Below are 19,818 nucleotides of genomic sequence, written 5' to 3'. Positions count from 1 at the left end.
CAAGGCATACCAGGAACTCAAAGGAAGGCATGTTTTAGCCCATCGCTCAAATAATCAGATGTCTGAAAATCACTTATTCACAGAACATTAAAGCTGAAAGGAGCCTAAAGGTTCATTTCAACTAATTTTCTCACATTAGGTAAGCAATTTTAAAGTCAGAAAAATATGTCCTATATTTCTGCAAGGAGAATTAATAAAGAATAAGCACGTTAAAGTCACAGGATGATATCTGTTTATATTAGTTTGTTCTGTTATGCTGGACATGGCGCTGTCCCCAGGTTATGATGATGTGGACAGAGGGGCCGGTACTGGAGGGCTCTCCTTGTTAGCATGGGAACCCTCCATGGTCCACACAGGGAGCGAGCACTTACAAACACAGGAGGACTTGAAGGACTTGAAATGCTTTCTCAGTTAGTCCTCAGACCTCAGTGAGACACAGGACATTTTCTAGGACAAATCTGGTGAGTGAACCAGGATTTAGGATCTAACTTTTTAATGATGACACAGCTGAACTGGAAGAGTTAAAGCAGACAGATAACCATGGGTGGCCCTCAGAAAAAGACTACAGGATTCTATGACTAAGTATCTGAAGAAACTTAAGAGGTCTTAACATTTTTAAGCAGAAAAAGCATCTCAGCACCTTTCCATACTTCTTCCATATTTCTAACTAACACAACGATTGGTAGGAAGCAATTCCTGCTTCCTTCTCAGGTCCAGGCTCACTTACATTCTGTTAAAGCTGCACTTGGTGCTGTCTGCACTTGGCACTGTCTGTGACCACTTGAAGTGTCTTCCCATCAACCACCCACCACCACTTAGTTCAGAGCCCTGGAGACTAAGGTAGTGTCTAATTCATATGTTTCCTGCTATGACGTTCACATTATTAGTGTGGGTTTAACATTTACTGGAAGGAAGGGAGGGAGGGAGAGAAAGGCACTGCCTAGAGACCCAAGTAGCAAACAGGAAAAGACATCTGAGTTCTGGACCTACTGTATACTCGAATAACTTGGAAGAAGCCACAAAACACTGCAGCACCTCTTCGAGTCAGAACAAAACAACTCAAAGGAATAAACTAGTTTCTGTTTGTTAGACCCTTGAATGAGAATTGTGTTTTCAAAAGGAAACCTTCAGAGCACAGCCTATGTGTCTTAAGCTCCAGAGCCAGGTGCTTCCAGCTGCAATGTCTTTTTATGAATTGATAGTCTTAATAAATTATGATTATGTCCTAAATATGCCTCAAATGAGGCTGAGTCAAAAATTATCTGCACTCCGCTTATATTAAAACTTCTGTAAATTCTACAGCCAGAGTGCAGATAATTTTGACTCATCCTCATATAATGGTTACATTGCTCTGCTGAACCGGGTCATGCACCTAAACTTATAAGTAATGAAAACTCTGATACGATCATCATTCTCCTAAGGCTTCAGAACCTAGTTAACTTTTTGTTTCAGGCACTTTCCACTGTTTCAGAGAATGAGAGAGGGTCCACATGGCTCTGCAGTGTGTGAGACGGCACAGAGCCAGCAGTTTCACAAAAGGAAATATAAATGCCCTGAGCACACAGGAAAGCTCTTTGCTCTCGGGGCCCAGGTCAGCATCAGCCAGCTCCTGGCACTTTGCATCTGACACATGAGCCCAGGCTGCCGTCACCACAGTGCTCCCTGCTGCCTGGCCCAGGATCACTTGGTACTTGCCACCTATACTTCAAACACTGCAACAAACAAACAACTCCCTTTCCAATCCCAAAACCTTATAGGCAGTTGGAACAAATCTCTCTTCCAAGTAATTGAAGGAAAGAATGGAAAATTCTGCATCAAGGACAGAGAGTTCCCAGTGTACTATGACAGGAAACTAAATTTTTAGCCAACAAACATTTTTAACATTTGAAAGACATGGTAAAGGCAAATATATTCAGGTCTGAATACCTATTTTCTAGACTCTAGAGATAAAAGACTTTAGAATAATTCTCCCGAGGCTGGTGAGCAGAATACAATAATCAAGTAATTCACTGCCCGCACTAACCAGCAACCCACACCCATCTCCCCTGACCATTCCATCAGTCACTGGGCAGTTTATTTTAAGGAGAACATAGTTCACTTTTGTCACAACCAGACCTGTAACAGAAATACCATCATAAAGCTTACCAAAAATACTTCCAAGAAAAAGGCACAGACGAGCAGGGTCAGACACAAAGCCCTTGACTGAAACCAACAGAGAACTTCTGAAGCTACGTGACAGCAAAGGCTTATCTCAGCATTTGGCCAGCAGATGACTCACTGTCGGTTGACAAAAGAATGTAAAGCTGATACCTGAATGTCGACAATGATGGATCTTCACCACCAAAAATATAATCATTTTATCACAAATCCATAGCAATTTCAAAATTTCAAAGCATATATAAACTGTGTTATATTAAAATGATACTAGACTCCTCCGCCACGAACACTTTCTATTCCAATAATAACAATTAACTCTCCATCAGGTAATATATTTCCCAAGCCTGGGCTCAGGGGCACTGTAAGTACCAGAACCAAACAAGGACAGGGGTGCACTCCCGCTCCACTGGAAAACAAACAGACCACTCAGCCCACCACAGACGCCGCACTATGCTCCACCTAAGGGAGTTCCAGAAACTGCAGTCCGTCACTCACACAGCTCTACTCCCTCTCACCTGACGCTTTCCAGCTCACCCATACGCTCGGTTTATATTATGTTCTAGCCATTCACTGCATATGACTTTTTGGGGTAGATACCAAGTCTATTTCTCATTCCTCCCAGTATGACATTTTGTAAATACTTCTGACATTGCTGTTGCAATTCTCTGTGGATTTCCTTTTTGCTTGAAAGTTAGAGGCAAATAAGTAATTAAGTACCATTAAGTGAGGGGACCAGAAAGGGAAGTGAGGTGGTCATGAGGAAGGCTGGGTATAACCTGGAGAAGCAAAACAAGAGCTCGGGATAATGTCAGAAACTGCCTAGGGGAAAGAAAGAGAGAAAAGGACTTATTTTACTTGAAAGAGAAATCAATAACAGGAAAGCAAAGAGGTTCAGTACAAATGAGATAGACACAGGGGACCCATTATTTGCAAAAGTCACAGGAAGGGGGTTATCAGATGGGGGATGGAGGGATGATCAGAGTGGAGCCTCCTGAAAGCACCTGTCTATTATACACTCTCCGCCTGTGTCTTCAACTCATCCCATCTGGCCTCCAGGCCCACCACTCCACTGGAGCTGCTTTATCAACAATTTCCTTGCTGAATTCATGCCTGACTTTTCAGCTCCTGTCTTACTTTACCTCTTTACAACATGGAACACTTCTGCCATCTCTGGAAGTCTGCAGCAGCTCTCTCCCCACCCCATTCTCTCTCCTTCCTTCCCTCCCTCCACCCCCCCGCTGTCTCCCTGGGTCTGGTCACACTGCTTGGGCCTCCTTCACTGCCCGTTCTCTGCAGGGCACATATGAAACGTCTGTGTTCCACTTGTTCTACCCACCCCCCGTCTTCTCCTCACTCTACAAACTCTCAGAGACATCATCTGCTCTCATGTTTCTTGGATGACTCTCCGGATTCCCTCTGCAGCTCCAGATCTGAATATCCATAACTGTTTGTTGGACATGCCCGTTTATTCCACAGACACCTTGAATTCAACACCACAAGTCAGACCGTGCTTCCCCTTTCCCGTGACCCCTACCATAGTTCAAGCTAGTCTGGCCTCTGTGTCTCTGACTGACACCACCCCAATCCGTACTCCATCCTATAGCCAGACGGATCTTTCTAGAATACAAGTCTGATTATGTCACACCCCATTCAAAACCTTTTGAGTATCTCACTCTGCTCTAAGATAAGAGCTCAACTCCTCAGCATGATTTTCTGGGCTCTGCACAGCCTGCCCTGGGCACCCTTTATGGTCCACTGAGCCCACCGCTCCCTGGATGTGCTATGGTCTCTCACAGCTGGGCATCCATACGTGTTCCGCCCTTTCTGAATCCTCCACATGACTAACTTCCATTTGTCTTTTAAGTGTAGGTTTAGATGTCACTTCCTTATGAATTCCTGCATGACCTCCTCCGCTCTTCCTGAGGCTCAGGTATCTGTCCTTCCAAAGTGTTTCCACAGCACACGTCCCTCTCTGTAGCACACACTGAATTGCACTGCAACGGCTTTTTAGTTGTTGCTCTCTTCAGACAGAGCATACGCTCCTTTAGGGACTATATTCTGCTCTCAGTCAGATCTGCGGTGCATAGCATTCTGGAAAACTGCCTGAGTGCTAATCTAACAGATGCATTCACTACTGATTCGCTTCCTATGATGGTCCTCTGTGTCGGGATGGTAGTTTGTTAACCTAAGTTCAGCTGGTTATAGATGCTTGGATTACTTTTAAGTGCCAATCTGGGAATCATAAAATGATTGAAATGTTGACATTTCTAGGACTGTTCATGTTTTCTAGGAACAACAAGGAAGAATATCTGAAAATCGGTCTGGATTAGAAAATCTTAATTACGTTAATTATGGAAGGTGATTAGAGACAGCCCCATATTCCAGTAGAGGGGAGGCTGGAGTCAGGGAGCGCTGTGAGAGAGAGGGGTCGTTAGTCCTGCGCAGCGCAGGAAGCTACCTTCAGGGAAGATGCTACAGCATGCTTGCTTTGTATTAGACAAAAGTTAGTTGCATCTGGTTGAGGTGGTAAAAGTTAAGAAAAATTTCTCCAAAATCACTCATTTTAAACTTCTAGTATTTAGAAAAGTCATACAATAGAGCTTTAGTGTTTATACAAGAATAGTCTAATGGAAAAATACCAGCATGGCTCCTGTCACCCTTCACAATCCTGAGAGGTTAACCAACCTCTGAGCCTCAGCTTCTTAATTTAAAAAATGGGGACAATGCCCTCCTATGAAGTTGTAGAGCTCAAATATAAAAAGCATCCTGAAAACTGTATCACACAACAGACCCACGTTATTTCTGGCTGAATGATCACGAAGTTTAAGTCAACTCAGGAAGTCTGCCAGCCCTTTCCCACCTTTGTGAGGTGGGATGCTCTGATCTGAGATTATTCTCTTAGGTATTAGATACCCTGTTAGGGTGCGTGTGTGTGTGTGTGTGTGTGTGTGCATGGCTGTGTGCATGTGTGTGCATGGCTGTGTGTGTTGTGTGCACGTGTGTGCGTGCATGTGTACATGTACGTGCGTGCATGTGTTTGCATGTGCACATGTGTGTGTGTGTGTTCAGGGGCATGCTACAAATAGAGCTGTAAGTGCAGGCTGGGTTATGACCTTTAGAGGCATGAGATCTTTACTAACTCTCCAGTTTCCTACAGCAGTCGCTGAACACCTTCAGGATACGCCTGTCTGTGCCTGGGGCGGGAGGAGGGAGACGTCTGGGTAAGTGGGGAAGGACAGGATTTGGAGCACCTGCCCAGTGTAGGTTCAGCTGTGCCTGGTTTTCTTTCTGGTGACTATATTTTGGGGGGGGTGGTAGTGGTTTTTACTATTATTCTTCACTCTTCATGAGGAAAGGAAATACTAATTGGGTAAAAATCATTAGGCTATTTCATAATTGAGAGATCTTGATGAAAAGTTTTAAGTAACTGATGAGCAATCAATAATGGAATGAGACCCCAAACGGACTGTCCCTCCAACGGCAGAGGGGTCTTGCACTGTGTGCGGTGTGTATGTGTTTAGAGTAAAGGGAGGGTGGGCTTTCGAGGAGTGGGCTGCTGGCCATTGCGATATCTTTAGAAGACTTATTTGATTCCTTTAATCAGGGGAGCAGAGGCCCTGCTTCCTTCTGTCTCTGGCAACACTGTCTCCCTCTTTCAGGAGCCAAGGTCTGGCAGCCACAGTGGGTGGGGAGCAGGGTATGCAGTGCTTGCCCACCTGAGGAGAACAAGCGATGCAGGAGGGAGGAGTTCCTGGCAGCCTCTGGATGGGAATCTTTGATGCTGAGACACTGAGATGGGGTAGAAAGGCATGGAGAAACAGGATGGCGGCAGGACGTACGTGCGCTAGCGAGACTCTTAAGAACATGCTTGGTCCTATTATCTTGGCGCCCCACACCTGACACAGCCCCGACCAGACCCATGGCTGAGCATGTCCCTGCCAATCTGAATCACATCTGTCTTGGGCTGAAGGAAAAGTGTGCCCTTTCTCATTCTCCAACCAAATAACAAAGAAGTGGCTATGGGAGGTAAGGGGAGGGGACTCCTTTTTCCTCAGCAACACCTGAGTCCCAGGAGGTTACGGGGCATTCTCAGGGCACAGAGGCAGAGCAACGTGCCCCTCCTGGGCACACAGCCATCCACCAGGTCTTGTGGGAAGGGCTGCCCAGCACGCGTGACGATGCTGTCTCAGTCCTTTGGGGACCTGGGTGTCGGTGGGAGCACCACACGACTCACACTCAAAGGGTTTGAAATTCTTCTGGGGAAGAAACCTGCTTTTGGTAAAGTGGACAGTTTATGACATCGTGACACCATTTCTTTCATATTCATGATACACTAGCTACTTAAAACATAATTTTTTCATCATGTTTTTACTGCTGGCTACCCTCCGTCCATCCTGTAATCCAAATGTAAAAAACTGTTTTGCCATTCTCAGAACACACCACTTCTCTCAAATCTGTTATTTCTCCCTCTCTGGTTAAAATGCTTTTTATTACCTTGCCTGCCTGGCAAATGCCTGGTCACTCTTCAGGCATCAGTTCGAGGTGTGTTAACTCCTCAGGAGGTGTCCTCTGACTTTCGCAACCATGACTAGGGGCCCTCTTCAGTGAGCCTTCTGCACTCCTCCATTAGTTCATACCACTGTTTGGTGAAGGTTCACTTGTCTCTCCTCTTGCTCTGTGGGCTCCATGTGGCAGAGACTGTGTCTTAGTTATCGTTGGAAGCCCAGCATTTAGCAGAGTGCTTGGCATGTGGTAAGCTTTAAATGGCTATGTGACGACATAACTCCCATACTGTATAAACCCCAAATCGCCCTTCAATCATAGAACATACTTTTTGTGTAGCATTTGCCATCATGTGCTGGGAGGTCAGGATGCCAGCAAGGTTAAGGGTGAGCCAGCAATGGGATGTTAGAAGCCCTTTATAGGATATATGCTATGTCAGTACTGAGCCTCTGGTACACACAGTTATCTGGAGGTAATTTACAGGGGAAGAAGTCTAAGAACCGACACCTGCTGATTCCGGTAGGCAGCTCAGCACCCCAGAGGTCCTCCTGGAAGAGTGGACAGCAGACAGCACCCTGTTAACCTAACAGTGCTTGGCATTTTCAGATGTAGAGGCCCACAGGGTCTTCACGTTTGTATTGCCTCTCTGCCTTTTTGCTTAATTTTACAAATCAGGAAGAAACTAATTACAACACCAGGGTAGATATATCCACATGAGAACCTGGCCTGCTGTGACGAAGCTTCCACTAATTGATGAGCTGGCCTCTAGGATCTGTGTGAAGATCTGGCAACAGATATTGGTTGATTGCTGTGTTGAGATTCTAAGCACCTGTCACATTTTTTTCAGCCCCTCCTTTTCCCTTTCTTTCAAAAAGCACTAACAACAACAACAACAAGAAGGGAGGAGAGCCTGGATACAAAACCCTGCTGCCCTGCTCAGGCTTCCTCTGCATCTAAGCATGAAACAGCCACCTGTGAGCCCACAGCTCTACCTGCACTCTCCTAAACAAATGTATCACTTCCTTCGTGTCCCATTTTTCACTTTACAAAAGGACTCTCACCCAATTTTGCTTATGTGCACGTGCCACACTCCACAGGTACCATAAATATGGAGGTGCAAGCTAATTTTGTAGCTTTTACTGCAAACTGAGGTTGACACTTCAGAATTTACAAAGTCACTCCCTTGTCCACATTTAGCCCTTTCTCTTCTATATCTGGATGAGTCCAACTCAATCCAACTCACTTGTCTGAGGAAGAGGAGAAATAACGAGAAAGGAAAAGCTGTTGACTTGGAAACAGCATCTCTCTTTGCATCACCTCTGTCAAATGCTGAATGCAAGAGTGTTTTTTTCTCTTCCCAGGCTCACCCTGGGATGGAGTGGGTGGAAATCCTGTGACTATGTATTCAATGAAATGATTTTGCCAAAGACAACCATGCCCCTCACAGAGATTTTAGTGAAAATGAAAAAGTATCCAAGAGAATAGGATTTATGCTGGGAAACAGCTGTGATATGTGAAATTTAATTTCAAAGGGTTGTTCCCTGCAGACACAAATCTAGCTGAAAGGACCAGTGTGGGCCCAGCATGTACACAACATGGTGCTTTGGCCTCTGCCAAAGCAGCTGACTTATAAATGAGAAGCTGTGCTGCCTTCATAAAGAAATAAAGACAATACGAGATACCTGGCCACCTAAGAACATGGATAATCTCCTGACATCAACTACAGTCTCCATTTCTCCAGTCGTTTGATCCCTCAAAGTAATGTATAAATTTTAGAAGGAAGCCACAGATCATTTTCTTTATAATCTCTGAGTTTCAGCTATCTCCATACCTGTCTCTGAAAAGGTAATGAGCTCTAGTTCAAGGTGAAGCATCCCATACTCTAATATTCCTTACCTAATCTATTCCGGAAGGGAAAAAACAAAAGGGTTTGTTAACATTAGATGTAGTTCTCAATCTAGACACTGGAAAAAGTGCCAATAAAAAGTAGAACAAAAGAGAATTATAATAGTGTTTCTTACAAAGCTGCTCTGCCAAATATGTAAAACATAAAATATATAGGCTAGTCAAGGTCCTTTTAAATATTGATCTGGGTGACTCCTAAGGAAGGGTGGTTTTAAAAAAGAATAATTCTTTCAATTTTATTACATAGGGCATTATTATAACATTTTGAAATGTTTAAAATAAAAATAAATATGTCCTTCCCTAATAGTTATACTTCCATTCCAAAGCAGTTTATTATCTCAGTGGTGCAAGCGTGGATATCACACAGGGGCCGCCATCTGATTCAGCACTGTTGATGTTATTTCAAATGTATTTTCTTCCCCAGAGAAACACAAGTGTGGAAAGGCAGCTTTGGAATGTATAAAGTATGTAAGGGTGTGTGTTTGTGCACTGAAAACAAAAAGCCCAAAACAAACGAGACCTTTATCTTTAAATATCCAAATATTAATAATTACTGTGGTGAAGGAAGGTATTGTCATAAACTGCTATAGGGAGTGAAAGTTGGTTCAACCCTTCCAGAAGTAATTTAGCAATAGGTCTCAATAATTTTAAACAGTTTCTACCCTGTCCCTGTGACCCATGATACTTCAAGGAATCAATTTTTAAGAAATAAACAGATGTGTACAATGTACCATTATTTATAACTGTAAAAAACTGAAATGAGGGTATCTCTGAAAATGGGAAAAGATTAAATTATGATAAATCTATTTAATGGAAAATATTGTAAGCAATTAAAAATGAATGTTTTTGTAAACCCTGCTAAAACGAAAAAACAGAAGTGAGAGAGGAACACTGACATATATACACTACCAAATGTAAAATAGCTAGTGGGAAGCTGCTGCATAGCACAGGGAGATCAACTCCATGATTGGTGATGACTTAGAGGGGTGGGATAGGGAGGGTGGGAAGGAGTCACAGGAGGGAGGGGATATGAGGATATATGTATAAATACAGCTGATTCATACAGCAGAAACTGGCACAACAGTGTAAAGCAATTATACTCCAATAAAGAGCTTAAAAAAATATGACATCATTTCACAGTCACCAGATACTAGACTGACCAAAAAATATACTTCTGAAGAAACTTTCATTTAAAAATGTTTATGATAATAGAGTAAAAAGAAAAAGTAAATTATTGTTCAAGTAAATTTAAAAATCTTTTCCTAGGCATGATATGAGAAAGATGGCAGAACAGGAAGTCTCAGTTCTTGTTCTCACACAGAAACACCAATTTAACAAGGCTATTCAGACCAAAATACCTTTATGAGAATGCCAGAGTGCAGTCAAGAACTAGCAGTACTCCAAGTGAGCAGAAGGCAAGAACAGCTTCATTGAAATCGGTAAGATGGGTAAGAGCAATTTCACTTTATCCATGTCAGCTCCTCTCTGAAAGAGGTCAGTGCGGGCAATGTGAAGAGTGGAACACACTTCCAACGTCCTGGCTTTTTGCAAAGTTGCCTGAGGAATGGGTTTCTGTCTTGCTTCACTCAGAGCTCTAAGCAAATGAATGTAGACTGGATGCCTGGAGGCTGCTGAGACCAAAGAAACAAGGTGGGTGGCTTGCTGCAGCTGGCAGGGCTTGTCAAGATTGGGAGAAAGGTGTACAATTTAAGGCTTCCCTTTAGGAGGGAGAAAGAGGAATGAAGTGTGCATCTGGCATTCTGCCTCATCAGAGGGTTGCCCAAGGGAAATGGTATCGGCCTCGCCTGACCTGGGGCATTGATGAGGAGCTGGCATACTCTGCATGCCTAGTTGCCAATAAGGGAGAGCTGGGTGGCTTGCTGCTATAGAACCAGAAAACTTGCAGTGCCACACACAGATATCAGAAAGAGCAAAAATTGTGAGCTCTTAAAAAAGACTCATGCAACCCTCTCTGAGAAACTGCATGCACAGGCCCAGAGAAGATGCAGCCTTCAGAAAAGAGGTTACAGAGGCTCCCAGGATCTCTAGCCAAAGTAGATTTATGATGGTCTTCCCCTGTACAAAAGCAGTCTGTAAACGCTGGGAGATGGCTGTCCCTTAAAATGTACAGATCCCAACACAAAGTTACCAGGAAAAAGAAGAAACAAGTGAATATAGCCCAATCAAAGGAACAAAATAAATCTTTAGAAACCGATGCTAAAGAAAGAGGTAGATGATATATCTGACAAAGAATTAAAAATAACCATCGACTGGCTCAAGAAAATGATGCATGAACAAAATGAGAATATCAACAAAGAAAATATTTAAAAAACTAAAACATAAATTTTGAAGCTAAAGAATATAATGACAAACTGAAAAATTCACTAGAATCATTCAACAGCAGGCTTACAGCAGAAGAAAGAATCAGCAATTGAAGACAGAAAAACTGAAATTATTCAGTCAGAGGAACAAATAGAAAAAAAGAACATAAAAGAGTAAAGAGAGCCTAAGGGACTTATAGGACACCATCAACTGGACAATATACCTATTATCAGAGTCCTAGAAGGAGAAGAGAGAAACAAAGGGGCAGAAAAGAGAACAAAGGGGCAGAAATCTTATTGAAAGAGAGAAACAAAGGGGTAGAAATCTTATTGAAAGAAAGATACTTTCCAAATCTGAGAAGGAAAACAGACATTCAGATCTGAGAAGTCCAGTGGTCTCAAATTAAGATAGCCCCTCCCCCCCACCCCAAATCTACAAAAAAGACTCACTATAATCAAACTGTCAAATAAAAAGTAAGGACAGAATTTTGAAATCATTAAGAGAAGAGTGACTTGTCATTCAAGGGAATTCCTTAAGATTATCATAGGACTTCTCAGCAGAAACCTTGCAGATTAGAAGAGGAGAGCAGGATGCCAGATTCAGAATGCAGAGGGGCAGAAGGGTAAAGCCTGTAAACCAAGAATACTTTACCCAGCAAATGACTCCTTTAAAAATGAAAGACAGAGCTTCCCTGGTGGCACAGTTGTTAAGAATCCACCTGCCCATGCAGGGGACGTGGGTTCGACCCCTGGGCCAGGAAGATCCCACATGCCACAGGGTGGCTAAGCCCGTGCACCACAACTACTAAGCCTGCGGTCTAGAGTCTGAGAGCCACAACTACTGAGACCATGTGCCACAACTACTGAAGCCCGCGCGCCTAGAGCCCGTCCACAGCAAGAGAAGCCACCACAATGAGAAACCAGTGTACCACAATAAAGAGTAGCCCCTGCTCACCACAACTAGAGAAAGCTCACACACAACAACAAAGACCCAATGCAGCCAAAAATAAAATAAATAAATAATAAAATAAATCTTAAAAAAAAAAGTGAAAGACAGATGAATTTCCCAGATAAGCAAAAACTAAGGGAGTCTGTTACTGCTAGATGTCTTACAAAAAGTGTAATGAAAACAAAACAAGACTTTTAAATGAAAGAGCAATATAAGAGAAATATAAGAGAAATATAAGAAATATAAGAGAAAGAAGATGAAATATAAAGCTCACTGGTAAAGGTAAATATGTAGACAAATACAGGATAATGAAATACTGTAGTAGCAGTGTGCAAATCACATCAAACTAGCATGAGAGTGATAACAGAAAAGTAGCAGGAACAACTATAAACACAAACCTTGTTATTAGATATATAATAAAAAAGAAATAAATTCTCACATCAAAATAACAAATTGTGTGTGAAGAGGGAAAAGTAAAAGTGTAGAGATTTTGTATGTAATTGAAGTTAAATTGTTATCAGCTTAAAATGGGTCATTTGAACTATAACTGTGCTATGTAAGCCTCATAGTAATCACAAAGAAAATACCAATGGATGACACACAAAAGAAGATGAGAAAAAATCAAGATATGCTTTTACAAAATAGCAACAAAACACAAAGGGAGAGAGCAACAAAGGAAAAAAGTGTCAAAAAAGCTACAAAAGAGAAAACAATTTACAAAATGCTAATAGTAAGTACTTCTCTATCAATAACTACTTAAATGTAAATGAATTAAACTCCCCAATCAATATATAGAGTGTTGAATGGATAAAAAAGCAAGACCCAACTATATGCGGTCTAAAAGACTCACTTTATGTTCAAAGGCACATACGTGCTGAAAGTGAAGAAATGAAAAAAGATATTTATGCATAATGTGACCAAAAGAGAGAAGTGCTTATCAGAGACAAAATGGACTTTAAGTCAAAAATTGTAAAAAAAACAAAACAAAACACAATAAGAAGGATATTACATAATGATAAAAGGATCAATTCACCACGAAGATGTAACAATTATAAATACACATACAACTAACATCAGAACACTCAAATATATAAACCAAATACAGACAGAATTGAAGAGAGAAATTGATAGCAATAGAATAATATTAGGGGATTTCAATATCACACTCTCAATAATAGGCAGAAAATTGAAATGTAAGATGAACAAGGAAACAAAGAACATGATAAACACTGTAGACAAAATGGACCTCAAAGACATATGCAGAACATTCCACCTAGTAGCAGCATACACATTCTTCTCAAGTATACACAGAACATTCTCCAGGACAGATCACAGGTTAGGTTACAAAGCAAGTCTTAAATTTAAGACATCCGAAACCATACCAACTGTTTTCTAATCACAACAGGATGAAACTAGAAATTAATAGGTGAAAGAAAACAGCAGAATTATAAATATGTGGAAATTAAACAATATATTCTTGAATAATCAATGGGTCAAAAAGAAATCATAAGAGAAATGACAAAATATCTTCAAAGGTAAATGAAAACACAAGGTAAAATGTATGAGATACAGTAAAAGCAAGTTTATAGATAAAAAATAAACTAACTTTACACATCAAGAAATGAAAAACAAACAAAAAAACAAAGCCCAAATTAGTGAAAGAAAGGAAACATTAAGATAACAGCAGAAAATCAGGCCACCCAGGTACCACAGCCAGCCACCCTGGAACACAGCCCCACCCACCAGTAGGCTAGCATTATCCCTAGGACACTTCTGGGCCCCACACCAGCTACACTGGGAACTGGCCACACCAAACAGCAGGCCGGCAGCCACTACACAAGACAGGGCTGGGCAGCCAACCAGGCCAGGGGCAGCCCTGTCTTCCAGTTCACCTACAGTACCTGACCCTGCCACAAAAGAAGGGCCCATACAGCCTACATAGGGGGCACCCCTAGAATATATAGCTTTGGTGACAAGAGTGGAGCGTGATGCTGGGCCCCAAAGAACAACTAAATAAAGCCACTTCTCCAAGATTAAGAAATGTAACCAAGCTACCTAATGCAGAGAAATAAACAAATAATTGGGAAAAATAAGGGAGACAGAGGGATACATTCCAAATGAAGGAACAAGACAAAACCCCAGAAGGAGAACTAAGCAGAGAGAGACGACAATCTACCCAACAAAGAGTTCAAGGTAATGATCATAAAGATAATCAATGAACTTGGGAGAAGAATGGATGAACACGGTGAGAAGATTAACAAAAAGTTAGAAAATACAAAGAACCAAAGGAGCTAGAGAATACAGTCACTGAAATAAAAAATACACTGGAAGGAATCAATAGTAAATTCAATGACACAAAGGAATGGAGAAGTGAACTGGAAAACAGAGTAGTGGAAACCATTCAAGCTGAAGAGAAAAACAAAGTCTTAACAGTGGTTAAGAATCTGCCTGCCAATGCAGGGGACATAAGCTTGATCCCTGGTCTGAGAAGATCCTGAATGCCATGATGCAACTAAGCCTGTGGGCCACAACTACTGAGCCCATGCACCACAACTACTGAAGCCTGCATGCCTAGAGTCCATGCTCTGCAACAAGAGAAGCCACTATAATGAGAAGCCTGTGCACCACAACAAAGAGTAGCCCCTGTTCGCCACAACTAGAGAAAGCCCACACATAGCAATGAAGATCCAATGTAGCCAAAAATAATAAAGTTTTTTTAAAAAGTAAGTAAAACTGAGGATAGTTGAAGAGACCTCTGAGACAACATAAAGTGTACTAACATTTGCATTATAGGACTCTCAGAAGGAGAAGAGAGAGAGAAAGGGGCAGAGAACTTGTTTGAAGAAATGAGTGAAAACTTCCCTAAGCTGGGAAAGTAAACAGAAAGGAAACAGACATTCAGATCCAGGAAGCCCACAAAGTCACAAATAAGGTGAAACTAAAGAGGAACACACCAAGACACATTATAATTAAAATTGCAAAAATTAAAGAGAGACTCTAAAGCAGAGAGAGAAAAGCAATTAGCTATGTATCAGGGAACTCCCATAAGACTATCAGCTGATTTTACATTAGAAACTTTGTAGGCCAGAAGGGAGAGGCATGATATATTCAAAGTAATAAAAAACAAAAACAAAAAACACCTACAACCAAGAATACTCTACCTGGTAAGGCTATCATTCAGATTTGAAGAGTTTTACAGACAAGTAAAGTTGAACAGTTCAGCACCACTAAACTGGCTTTACAAGAAATGTTAAAGAAACTTTTCTAAGTGTAAAAGAGAATGCCACTAGAAACATGAAACTTATGGAAGGAAAGTTCAAACATTTGTAAAGCTAGTAGGAAGGTTAAAAGAAAAAGTAGTAAAATCATCTATATCCACAATAAGTAGTTAAGAGATACACATACAAAAATGTAAAATCATGTCTACAACATTAAATGCAGTGAAGGGGAATAAAAATGCACAGTTGTTGGAATGTATTCAAACTTAAGTGATCATTAACTTAAAATAATCACACACACACACACACACACACACACACACACACGTTTTATATGACCCCCATGGTTACCACAAGGCAGAAATCTGTAACAAATACACACACAAAAAAGAGAAAGGAATCTAAACATAACACTAAAGATAGTCATCAAATCACAAGGGAAGAAATCAAAAGAAGAAAGGAACAAGAAATAACTACAAAAACAATCAGAAAACAACTAACAAAATGGCAATAAGTATATACTTATCAATAATTATTTAAATGGAAATAGACTAAATACCCCAATCAGAAGACACAGAGTGGCAGAATGGATTAAAAAAAAAGAGACCCATGTACATGCTTCCTACAAGACACTCACTTCAGATATAAAGACACACACAGAATTAAGTGGGGGGATGAAAAAAGGTATTCCACACAAATGGAAATAAAAAGAAGAATGCTGGGATAGCAGAACTTATATCAGACAAAATAGACTTTAAACAAAGACTGTAACGAGAGACAAAGAAAGGCATTATATAATGATCAAGGGATCAATCGAACAAGAAGCTATAACAATTATAAATATATATGCACCAAGCATAGAAGCACCTAAATATATACAGCATATAATAATAAACATAAAGGGAGAAATTAACAGTGACACAATGAAAGTGGGAACTTTTAACACCCCACTTAAATCCATGGATAGATCATCCAGACAGAAAATAATAAGAAAACACTGGCCTTAAATGACATATTAGACGTGATGGACTTAAAAGATATATATAAAACATTCTATCCAAAAGCAGCAAAATACGCATTCTTTTCAAGTGCACATGAAATGTTCTCCAAGACAGATCAAATGTTAGGCCACAAAACAAGTCACAATAAACTTAAGTAGACTGAAGCCATATCAAGCTATGTCTTTTTACACCACAGTGCATGAGACTAGAAGTTAACTACAAGAAAACAACTGCGAAAATAAAAACATGTGGAGGTTAAACAATATATTAACCAATGGGTCACTTAAGAAATCAAAGAGGAAGTGAAAAAGATAGCTGGAGGCAAATGAAAATGGAAACATAGCAATCCAAAGCCTATGGGACACAGCAAAAGCAGTTCTAAGGAGAAGTTTACAGCAATACAAGCCTACCTCAGGGAATAAGAAAAATCTCAAAAAAACAGTCTAAGCTTATACCTAAATGAAACAGGAAAAGAGAAACAAACAAAACCCAAAGTTAGTAAAAGAAAATAAGTAAGGCGGCGCGGGCTGCACTGCGCACGCGTCCTTTGTCAGCACGGCCTTCTGGGTAAACTGTGCCTGGAAAATTTTTGAAGAGTGCCTGCGTGCGCCGCCTCTTTCCTTTTGCCTCATTGCCTTCGAGAAAGCAACATGGGTCACCAGCAGCTCTACTGGAGCCACCCGAGAAAATTCGGGCAGGGTTCTCGCTCTTGCTGCGTCTGCTCCAACCGGCACGGCCTGATCCGGAAGTACAGCCTGAATATGTGCTGCCAGTGTTTCCGCCAGTACGCGAAGGACATCGGCTTCATCAAGTTGGACTAAGTGTGAACTTCCTTGAATATGTCATCCAGCATATCTACCTTCTTCCGAAAGAATGCTCACTCTTTGTACATAAAATAAAATTTTAAAACTTCAAAAAAAAAAAAAAAAGAAAAAGAAAATAAGTAATAAAGGTCAGAGCAGAAAAAAATGATATGGAGACTAAAAAAAAAAACAATAGAAAAGCTCAATGGAACTAAGAGCTGGTTCTGTCAAAAGATAAACAAAACTGGTAAACCTTTAGCTAGAGTAATCAAGATAAAAAGAAAAAGGGCCCAGATAAATAAAATCAGAAATGAAAAAGGACAGAAATACATAGGGTCATAAAGATATTACTATGAAAAATTATGTGCCAACAAAATGGACAACCTAGAGTAAGTAGGTAAATTCCTAAAAATGTAGAATCTCTTAAGACTGAACCAGGAAGAAACAGAAAACAAGAACAGACCAATTCCCAGAATTGAAATTGAATCAGTAAAAACAAACAAAAAACAAAACAAAACAAAACTCCTAACAAACAAAAATCCAGGACCAGATGGCTTCACAGGTGAATGCTGCCAAAGATATAAAGAAGAGTTAACACCTATTCTTCTCAACCATTACAAACAATTGAAGATGAAGTTCTTCTTCTGAACTCATTCCACAAGGCCAGCATCACTTGGATACCAGAACCAGACAAAGACACCACAAAAAGAGAAAACTGTAGGTCACCATCCCTGTTAAACACAGATGCAAAGGTCCTCAAGAAAATATTGGCAAATTGAATTAAAAAACACATTAAAAGGATCACACACCATAATCAAGTGGGATTTATTCTAGGATGCAAGGATGGTTCAATAACCACAAAACAATCAATGATACACCACATTAACAAACTGAGGAATAAAAATCATGATCATCTCAACAGATGCATAAAAAGCTTTTGACAAAATTCAACATCCATTTGTGATAACAACTCTCAACAAAGTGGGTGTAAGGGAACATACCTCAACATAATAAAGGCCACATATGACAAATCTACATCCAATATCATTATCAACTGTGAAAAGCTGAAAGCATTTCTTCTAAAATCAGGAAGACGTCAACAATGGCCACTCTTGCCACTTTTATTCAACATAGGACTGGAAGTGCTAGCCACAGCAATCAGATAAGAAAAAGAAATAAAAGGCATCCAAATTGGAAAGGAAGAAGTAAAAGTCAGTTTGTAGATGATAACATATTTAGAAAATCCTAAAGGTGACAACAAAAAACTATTAGAACTAATAAATTAATTCAGTAAGTTACAGCTTACAAAATCAATTTTTTGTGTTTCTCTACACTAACAACAAACTAATAGAAAGAGTAATTAAGAAAACAATCCCATTAACAATTGCAACAAAAAGGATAAAATATCTAGGAATAAATCTAGGGAAAAGATGGAGAAAAGACCACTTCTTCAACAAATGTTGTTGGGAAAACTGGGCAGTTACATTCAAAAGATTTAAACTGGACTACCTTCTCACAACCTATAAAAAATAAATTCAAAATGGGTTAAAGACTTGAATGAAAGACCTGAAATCATAAACTTCCTAGAAGAAAACATAGGCTGTATGCTCTTTGACATTGGTCTAAGCAATATTTTTTGGATATGTCTCCTCAGGCAAGGGAAAGAAATGCAAAAATAAATAAATGGCACTACATCAAACTGAAAAGCTTTTGCACAATGAAGAAAACTATCAATAAAATGAAAAGGCAGTCTACTAAATCTGAGATCTCTGAAGCAATAATATCTGTAAGAGGTTAATATCCTAAATATATAAAGGTTCCATATAACTCAACATCAAAACAAAATAAAGTAGGCTGATTGAATTATGGGCAGAGGACTTAAATAGACTTTTTCCAAAGAAGACATTACAGATGGGCAACAGATGGATGGAAAGATGCTCAACATCACTAATCGTCAGGGAAATGCAAATCAAGACTACAATGAGATATTACATCATACCTGTCAGAATGGCTATTATTCCAAAAGACAACAAATAATATGTTGGTGAGGATGTGGAGATAGGAATCCTTGTGCACTACTGGCGGGAATGTAAACTGGTGCAGCCACTATGGAAAGCGGTTTGGATGTTCCTCAAAAATTTAAAACTAGAACTACCATAAGATCCAGCAATTCTATTTCTGGGTATTTTTCTGAAGAAAACAAAAATGCTATTTTGAAAAGATTCATGCACCCCTATGTTCATTGCAGCATTATTTACAATAGCCAAGATATGGAAGCAACCTAAATGTCCACTGATAGATGAATGTGGCATATATACATAAACAATAGAATATTACTCAGCAATAGAAAAGAATGATATCTTGCCATTTGCGAAACATGGATGGACCTAGAGGTTATTATGATAAGTGAAATAAGTCAGAGAAAGACAAGTACCACATGATTTTGCTTGTATGTACAATCTAAAAAACAAAAGAAACATAACAAAACAGAAATAGAGTCATAGATATAGAGTACAAATGGTTGCCCAAGAGGAGGAGGGTGGAGGGATGAATGAAACAGGTGAGGGAGATTAAAATAGGTACACACTTTCATTACCAAACAAGTCATGAGGAACAAATGTACAGCATAAGGAATACAGTAAATAATAACAATAACTTTATATGGTGATAGAGGCTAACTAGACTTATTGTGGTGTTCATTTTGTAATATATAAAAAATATTGAATCACCATGTTGTGTACCAGAAACTAGCATAGTGTTGCAGATCAACTATACTTAAATAAAGCAAAATAATATTAATAATAATAATAATAAGTGGGAGAAGAACCGCAAACAAAACAAAACAAAACAAAACAAAACACCAGGATAGCAACCAATATTTGTCAAAGTTGCTCAGAGATCCTCTTGTAAAATGTTGGTGCCAAATGCTAGGACAGAGATTCAATCATTAGGGAGTTTACA

At 40.0% G+C, this 19,818-nt stretch overlaps 2 protein-coding genes across 12 annotated transcripts in view; one reads left to right on the top strand and one right to left on the bottom strand.

Moving 5' to 3' along the window:
• Positions 1 to 19,818, bottom strand: part of PSD3 (pleckstrin and Sec7 domain containing 3) — a 528,631-nt gene that overhangs the window by 53,105 nt on the left and 455,708 nt on the right. The window lies entirely within an intron of this gene.
• LOC130830579 (40S ribosomal protein S29-like) lies at positions 16,691 to 16,899 on the top strand. Its single transcript, XM_057697914.1, has one exon. It carries the CDS (start codon positions 16,705 to 16,707, stop codon positions 16,873 to 16,875), a length of 171 nt encoding a protein of 56 aa, XP_057553897.1. The 5' UTR covers positions 16,691 to 16,704; the 3' UTR covers positions 16,876 to 16,899.

The sequence above is a fragment of the Hippopotamus amphibius genome, chromosome 10 (genome assembly GCF_030028045.1).
Source record: "Hippopotamus amphibius kiboko isolate mHipAmp2 chromosome 10, mHipAmp2.hap2, whole genome shotgun sequence".
Classification (NCBI taxonomy): Eukaryota; Metazoa; Chordata; class Mammalia; order Artiodactyla; family Hippopotamidae; genus Hippopotamus; species Hippopotamus amphibius.
The sequence above is the reverse complement of the archived record's forward strand: the minus strand, read 5'-3'. Positions and strand labels throughout refer to the sequence as shown.

Coding starts and splice junctions, on each gene's coding strand:
- LOC130830579 (XM_057697914.1), top strand. CDS start 16,705: ATGGGTCACCAGCAGCTCTACTGGAGCCACCCGAGAAAATTCGGGCAG.